The sequence below is a fragment of the Musa acuminata genome, chromosome BXJ1-6 (genome assembly GCF_036884655.1).
Source record: "Musa acuminata AAA Group cultivar baxijiao chromosome BXJ1-6, Cavendish_Baxijiao_AAA, whole genome shotgun sequence".
NCBI lineage: Eukaryota > Viridiplantae > Streptophyta > Magnoliopsida > Zingiberales > Musaceae > Musa > Musa acuminata.
This window is the reverse complement of record NC_088332.1, coordinates 942,174-950,778: the sequence shown is the minus strand read 5'-3', so window position 1 is coordinate 950,778 and position 8,605 is coordinate 942,174. Positions and strand designations below refer to the sequence as shown.

The following is an 8,605-nucleotide window of genomic DNA, read 5'->3' as shown; positions in this document are numbered from 1 at the left end:
AGATTTGAGCCCCAGGTAGAATGTGAAGGGTGGAGAGAGTAAACCAAAGCATGCATTTGCCTTTGTGTTTGTGTTTGAAGGCCTTGAGACTTGCAGACATGCAGTTGTCAGCTTACATTTTGGACGTTGTTGTTCGGAAGACAACAACAGCAGCTCACTGCATCCTCAGCACGCTAATCCAAATCCAAACGCATCACAAGAGCATGTCCTTTTCCTGCTCATTCTTTTCACAGTGGTGGACTGCAAGTCTGGGAAGATTAAGAAGAAATCAAAGTGGTTGTTGGTATCAAGTTGCCTGCTGTCTCCATTGTTTAAGCTGCAAGGTTTCCTGGAATCCACAGGAAGAGACTCTGGTGTTGAACAGCCACAAGCATGAGCACGGCATTTCTCCTAATTGCTTGTCAAGCTTTTGTCTCGCTGTTGGTTTTTCTTCTATTATACTCTAATGCTGGCCTAATTACATGGACTTGGATGACTGGTTTGTTCAGTGAGTACAAAAGAGATGAGCTGATGAAAGATTTGATTGCTTAGTTTAATCTCACTAACTTTCCCTATACATTGAACTTGGAAGAAACTTGGCAAATTTTATCTAAAACTCCAATGAAGCTAAGTCCAAATTACATAAAGAAAAAGGTCAATCTAACAACATTGCAGGCAGCAAAAATCCTAGTACACTTTGAAGTATTAGATCACCATTAACAACATAAACAATGTTTCTAACCGGCATTGAATCTTCCCACCACACCTGTGTTTCCTAATTGTAATTTGGCATGTTTAATGAGAAAAAAATAATCTGTATTTGTTCTCTATGAAAGTCTATGGAAGATATGTAAAGTTCCATCTTCATTTCTCTTGTATGTCATCGCCTGTTACCTCTTTCTCCATTCCACCTTACCTTTGCTTCCTCTTCTCTCGTATCTATTTGGTCTCCTTCCTTGGGAAATTTCTTTCTGCAAAGCTACGACAGAGATGGATAAAAATGGGTTAATGACAATAAAAGAAAGGAAAAGATAGGGCAAGACCAAAAACAAATGTAAAAGAGCACAGGAACAAGGTTATTTTAGGTATTTCAAGATTTAAATTAAAAAAATCTAAACATATCATAATTAAGCAGATATAATGGGTTTAATATATGCAGGAATCTAACAACAAATACATACCCCATTTATATGGATACATACGAATATTTGCATAGTTACAGAAGTAGACATGAAATTTTCACTTTTAAAAGCATACAAATATAATTGCCCCTAAAATATATGCAGCTCAGGTGGATGAGAAAAAACTTCAAGAAATAATGTTCTCTAAGGGCCTTAATTAAAAAGATACCATGTGGATGATAAAAATGATATTAAATGAAGCTGTACTACAATTGGGTGCAATGACCACTTCTGCCACAATTATATCACATTAGAAGAGGTACTCTAAAAGCATGATTCTGAAATAGATATATCCACGAGGCTTGATTCTGAGCAAACTCTTCTTTTAGCTGTTCTCCATCAGCATAATCTTAGTTGTTCAGAAATATAACTTTACCAAGAGCTACTTATATTTTTCTTTTTATAGCTCTAGGGAAGGAGGCCATACATAATAAATACTTTCTAGAGGCAACCAAATAAGATGGCATCTCTGTCAGTCATGCAAGTGTTGTGAGAAAACAAAGCCTAATGATCTGTAAGCTTGTCTTATCTGTCATCTGTAAGTTGCCTCTGCTTTCATGGAAGCCAACGAAGTTTGTGACATTTGCAAATTCCCATAGTCCCACCTCGGCAGCTGTCAATTACCTTGTAGGCCCTGGAAGAGATCATACAGAATTTGATAGATTTACACAATTTACCTTTCTACCAACCTACATTTCTACTTGAACAATTTAAATGCTATTCCTCTCAAAATATGCCATGTTATGAAACCAATTATATTTGTTGATTTATATTTTGTTTAAACAATTTCTAACCAAGAATGAAGAGCAAATGTCTACCATCAACTTTGTAAAGCATCATCTGTTAGAAAAGAAATAGAATTTAGACATAATCATGATTTTAATGGTTAATGAAGTCAGTTATGTTTATATGAAACAACTTTTAGAGTTTACATGTTTCAAATTCAGTCATGTTTCCAAAAGAACAAATGTGTCCATGCTGTCAGCAGTTAAGAACATAACAAGGAATATAAGTCACCTTTTTTGCAAATTTAACTGGTATTCCCTTTGGAACTACCAGATATTATATACAGTATTGATTAGTGAATTTAGCCATCAAAGTACCATTTTGTGGAAAGGATAATTGAACATTTGCCTTTTCTGCTCACATGAACATAGCCTCCAGTTCACCACAACATGAAAACAGAGGGTGGTTGGATTCACAATATACCAAAGTACCATGCTTTCCCCTTTCGGCCTATTAGAAATACTACTAGAATCTCAATCCCTGCAGCATTGTCCTACTCTGCATGATAATGACATGTTAGCTCTGGCATTACAGAGTTCAAATCCTATGTAACGCTAAAAAATATATTCATATTAATTCTAAAAAGTGTTATAACCATAAAAGGGTACCTCATCTTTTGTCCATCAAGTAGTGATATCCCTTCACTACTTCCTCACTCCATACTTCCAAGCCTACATATATAATAAGCCCATAAGAGAAGTTCCTTTACAGCCTTTCTCTCCACCCCGCTATTGCTGAAAAATGTCTCGGGTTCATCCTTCACTGAGAAAGATTGATGATGAAGAGCTTGCAACAGTGACAAACTATCCATCAGTGTGGACAGTTTGGAAGAAGTCAAGCATGGCTTTCCATGGAACAGATGGATTCTCAATTTATGATAACAAGGGAAGATTAGCCTTTCGGGTCGACAATTATTCAAGGAAGCACAAGTGCTTTGAAGGAGAGCTCCTGCTCATGGATGGAAATGGGAAGGCAGTGATAGCTCTGAGGCCTCAGGTAGGGAACAAAGATCTGGTTTCTTCTATCTTCTGTTTTGCTTTTCTCTGGTTATAGGATGGTAGTGGTTAAGAAAAAAGCTTACAATTGTGCAACATGGAAGTCAGGCATGTCTCTAGTGCTAAAGAGAACCATTCTTAACAAAGAGAGAAGGTTGGCTATGTGATAACCAATCAACGGCAGCAGCCTACATGAAATTATCCTATTAAACATAGTAAATTGACATATATAGAACCTTGCCAAATCATTATTGGATTACAATTCGTATTTGGTTGACATAAATCTCTGCTTGATGCCTAATCAGCTAGACAAATTTGGACCCCAAGATGGATAAGGATATCCATCCATTTTATTATTCGTTTTTTTCTGATTTTGTCTTTGTATCAACCAAAGCTCAGCCAAATCATCTAGTCCTCTAAAATGTCTTAAGTTCACGTGTAAAGGTGATACATATCAGAGATCTCATGGGAGTTCCAGTTTAAAAATAAATAATCAGCTTAAATAAATAAATAAACAAGCCAGTAGATGCAGATTTTCAATTTCCTTTGCTATCAGTGATCACCTATGAGCCATTTTATCTACATTTATCCATAAAAAAATTCATATAAAATCCTGTTGATATTCTTGTTTAAAAATATAAAGAAAAGGTGGATCCATGGTTGATCCAGAAGTTATTTTGTTTAGTTTATCTTTGGTACTTTAGAAGGATATTTGTAAATGTAATAAGTTTGCACATCACAACTTATGGATCTCTATTTTACCTACCTTGATTGCCCAAGGAGAAAAAAACCAAACCAAAATTAAAGAAAAGATGAAATTTGAGCTTGATTAAAGATTATATCCAAAGAGTAAAGGCATGATTGAAGATTATATCAACAAGAAAGTCAAAATCAATCATATAATTCTAAAAGTAAAAAATTATTTAACACACAAATTTAGAAAAGTATCTTTACCGAAGATAAAAGGAAGATTGATTACTCTTGAAAGGTATCTTTACCAGGGGATATAATTTTCTTAGTTTTATTTTATCTTATCCTGTTAGTTTTTCTTCTTTCTATTTTTCTTGTAATTGGGGTCTATAAAACAGGAAAGGTTTATAATAACAAACATGGTTAAATAAATAAAATTTCTTTTATCCACAAATATGTGTGAGTAGTATTATGCTACATCCATAAGAATACTTTTTAGAACGATGTATGAAACACATTTAGTGTGATGCAGAATACTACCTCACATGAGATACCTTGGGATCAAATTGATTTCGGATATTATCCTAGATATTAACCTTTGCTTCTCCTTTCTCTATCACTTTATCAAATCCTAGAAAAAAAAGATTTCATAATCAGCTAAAAGCAAAAACTAAAATGATAAGTGGCCAAAAGGTAAATAAGTTTACAATTAAAGGTATTTGTACCTAAATCAGATCTTTTTTTGCCTTGCTTTTATGTACTTAGAATTGATCTAAAGAAGCCTTACCTTTTAAGCAAAAACAATTCTACTCTTAAGTCGCTATCATACGATATGACTGGTTAACAAAAGAAATATCCATGGACACCAAACCTGGTGAACATTGTACATTGCAATCAAATACCATAATATATTGTTAAAATTAAGCTAATAGTGTTACTATCTAATAAAATATTTTTTTCTAGTTCACTGACTAGCTTAGAGGCAAATAAAACACATCAATTTGTACCAGAATGAAAATCCATTCAGTAGCAAAATTCATATGTACATCCCAACTAAATTATATCTATGTTGATGCAACTTGTCATTGTTATTTTGTAGCGGTGTGACTTATCATAATTATAACTGCATCAAACATCTGAACATTTACACAAAATTTAATTTTACCTTATCAGCAGACTGGTTCCGGGAATCAATATGGGAAATAATTGGCAATTCAAAAGGCTCTAAGTAGAAACCATATTCTTTATGCAGGTAACTAAAAGCAAGGATGGCATCATGATACTGAAATATGCCTCAAAAAATGAATTAGTTAATGTAAATTTTTAAAGAGAATGCTACAGCTTTCTCAATCATTATTTCTTATTAAGCCTATCACATATCGAGCAGATCTTGAGCATGCATGACAGATGGAGCGGATTCAAAGGCGAAGATGACTTGAGAACAAGTTACAAAACTCATGTGTTCTCCATGAGAAGGAGGTCAATCCTTCAAAGTTGTGAGGAGGCAGAGGTATTCATGGACACTCCAGATGACCAATCACCAGTGCCCAGTTTCAGAACTGAAGGCTGCTTCAAAAGAAGAAATTGCAAGATCCTGGACAGCAAGGGAGAGGAAGTGGCACAAATAAGCCCCAAGAAGGTGAACAAGTCAGTCACATTGAGTGATGATGTGTTCAACTTGATCATTCAGCCAGCCATGGATACTGAGCTCGTGATGGCTTTTCTGGTCATCATGGACCGCATCTGCTAGAAGCTTTTAATCATTTTACATGCTTTTTAAGTCAGAAGGATATCTAATTTCATACCTGAAATAGCTAATTGTGCTTTGTGGTAGATATGAGAGTGCGAGTGGGATCACAATGAAATCCTCAAAACACATTAAGTGCACTCACAAAGTGCAACTGCTTAGGAGGACAATCCATATTCAATAATATTAGAAGAATCTTACAACTAACAGTTATAGATGTTGTCCAAACCTCGGTTGTCAGAAGTGGAAACAGGCAGCATGATTTGAGTATATAAATGTAGGAACTGCCTGAAAAGAGAACATAGATAAACTAAATACATATAGCTTAAACTTTTAAAATATAGGGATTTCACTTGATAATAATCTGTTTAGTCTCTTGTATTTTCTATTTTCTTCTTTCTACTCTTTATCTTTTTCTCTTCCCCTTTATTCTTCTTCTCTCCTCCCTTTTTCTCAATCTCGAGTAACTAGTTTTCCAGTCATGAAAACAATTACTCTATTTGCAGGGGTAAGACTATGTATATTAACCATCCGTCCTGTCTTGGTAGGGGTCCAATGCAGTAGATTAATCCTTCTATTTAAGTGCTAATAAGCGTGGATTAGGAAACTCATGTTTGTTATATTTTTGGTGGAACTTTTTAATGTTATATACAAACTAAATATCACAAAAAAGTGTACAGGTTAAAGTATAGGACAAACATTCTAAAGTAATTTTGACCTATGGATTAGTTAAAAAAACTTTTTTGTTAACCTTGTCTTTAAGCTAGTAACAAAAAAGGTGCTTCAAAAGGGATTCTAACAGAAGTATACATCTCAAGCAAAAGCAATTAAAAAAACTGAGATTGCAATATATTTCAAAGAGAAATTTTACAGATCTCGACTTAATGTTGTAATGTCCCAACTAACCCAGATAAACATAAAATTTTAATTAGAATCCTACTTATAATCAAGCTCTGTCCTTCAAAGTTATTGATTTTCATATTTACCCCTCTAAATTTAAGTTTATTATTTAGATAGCTACAACACTCAAAAGCTTGAAGCCATGTTGTTCGAATCGATATCCATTAGTTGAACATTAGCATAAAGATTTTAGAACTCCCAAGTCACACCGATACCCATCAGATTGGGTGGCTCCTCTACGAGCCTCTTCTTTGATGTAGTGTTTGCCAGCTCCAAATAACTCTCTTTCAATATTAGAGATAATCCTTCAAATATTAATTAGTCTTTCAAGATCAAAGTGTGTGACGAGATGGGAAGAGAAAAGGAAAGGCAAAGCCTAATGCATTGAAGGGGAAGAAAATGATAATTCAGGTCTTAGAAACAAGTTATCTACTAGTGACAACGGCTAGTGATAGTTAACCAATCTTTATTGGATCAATGTTAATGGGAGTGACATAAGTAAAGTAACTAAACATTCGAAGGATGCGTATGCTATATGAAAATTTGTAGAGGCAAGTATAATATTTCCAAAGTTCAAAAGGCTAGATAGGTAACAGTACCTTTTTGAAAAAGGGTTAGCCCTATAGACATTTCGGAAACGGGAAATCCACCAAACACAAGAGAAGCCTAAAAGAAACGTAAAAGTTCTACGGGACATTCAAAGGAATAGGTTTTTTATGCTGGAAGGAACAAATACAAACAATCGAGTGCAAGAATCATGCAACAAGCAGGTCTAGAAGTTTCTCTGGTTCAAATTAAGTCAGAACTCGGTCGCTCCAAAAATTATCGACATGTATAAGTTTCAATCACACGATCGTTTGATAACATCTGAAGCTACCGCACAGAGACCAAGAAAGGAAGAAGGCGAATACCGGGCGGGAAGAGAGGCTTCGGAATCGCCACGGAGGCGAGTCGATCGTGCTCGGGCCGAAGCTATGCCTTCATGTGGGCCAACTGCGCGGATTGGAAGAGACGAAAGCGAGGTCGAAGCGCGACGCCGCCGAGTCCGCCCGTCGGATTATCCGAGTCCTGGGAGAGCCCCTCTCTTGGCCCGGCGGAAGGAAGCCGTCGAGCAGATGACCCGACCCGATTCCTTTCGGGTTTCGACCCGATCCGCTAAGTGACGATAGCTTGGTGATCATTCAGTTTTAGACAATCGAAGGTGGTTTTAATTTTGGTGATTTATGATCCGACCCGATTCAATTCAGATGTAGATCCGACTCTCTCTAAATTTTAATTGGGGTGTATGTTTTTATACTTAAAGACTCGAACACTTGTTACTTTATGTCCATTAATACTTTTCTTATCATAACATGAAACTCAACTCGGATCTTACTATGCTCTTATTTATCACATATGTCTATCATTCACGCATATATACAAAAAATTTTATGATCAAAGTATTTTCTTATATCACTTATCTTAAAAAGCATATTAGTCCAATAAATTCATTAATTGATTTCATCATCAAAATTTAATATTCGACACAAGGATCTAATGACCATAGACACAATCAAAGGACTCATAAACATGTTTGCCTGTCTTACCAAAGTCATCCTGTTTAAGAGGCGATTGCTCTAGTGGTGGTGTCATCCTCATATCGAAGACACTTAGTTTTTTTTTAAGGTATTCATAGTTCTTATAGAGGAAGTAAATGGTGAAAAGTTTCCAATACAATAATACTTGCAAGATCTTTTTCTCTAGTTGACCGATCAACACCCTCTATTTCAAAGTACGAGACAAATCGATCTCCAACAAACTTTGATAAACTGTCTTCTCACAAAAGGTCAACGAGTGTTTATCAATCTTGTGAGATCGACCCACGCAAGCGTTGACAAAAAATTCTTGAGAAAGGATCGGAAATGAGGTTTCCACAAAATCATATGCATAGTTTCACTACAAATCGACCACAACCCTTGCATAAGAACCTTCGAGGCATCAATATCGGAAACAAAATGGAAAAAGATAGAACCGTTGACCTTTGTACTACTCAAATGTCACGTGGGTTTTCATAATTCTCTTTTTGACCGATTTATACCCTCTATTTCAAAGATTGAGACAAATCGATCTCCAAACAAACTCTGATGAACTGTTTCATCTCAAAGGTCAATGAATGTTCATGAATCTTGAGGGATCGACTAATAAATGAAATAATTTAAAAATAAATTTACGATCTCAATTTCAAAAAGGTAAACTCGATAATTAAACCCACACAAGGGTGGACAGAAAATTCTCAAGAAAGGATCGGAAATGAGGTCTCCACAAAATCATATGCATAGTTTCACTAC

At 35.4% G+C, this 8,605-nt stretch overlaps 1 protein-coding gene and 1 long non-coding RNA gene across 6 annotated transcripts; one reads left to right on the top strand and one right to left on the bottom strand.

Moving 5' to 3' along the window:
- Positions 1–558: 558 nt before the first annotated feature.
- On the bottom strand, positions 559–7,433 carry LOC135675514 (uncharacterized). Of its 5 annotated transcripts, none has more exons than XR_010513883.1 (3): positions 7,190–7,433; positions 4,419–4,502; positions 559–4,262 (listed from the first exon to the last, which is right to left on the bottom strand). It is a non-coding gene; the product is annotated as an uncharacterized LOC135675514 (long non-coding RNA). The 5 variants fall into 5 exon arrangements; XR_010513881.1 differs by lacking the exon at positions 4,419–4,502 and having other exon boundaries at positions 559–2,444; positions 2,555–4,262; positions 7,190–7,417; XR_010513882.1 differs by lacking the exon at positions 4,419–4,502 and having other exon boundaries at positions 559–1,794; positions 2,264–4,262; positions 7,190–7,416.
- Positions 2,688–5,466, top strand: LOC103971059 (protein LURP-one-related 12). The gene is made up of 2 exons (XM_009385003.3): positions 2,688–2,942; positions 5,019–5,466. Exons 1-2 carry the CDS (start codon positions 2,688–2,690, stop codon positions 5,379–5,381), a joined length of 618 nt encoding a protein of 205 aa, XP_009383278.2. The 3' UTR covers positions 5,382–5,466.
- Positions 7,434–8,605: the final 1,172 nt, after the last annotated feature.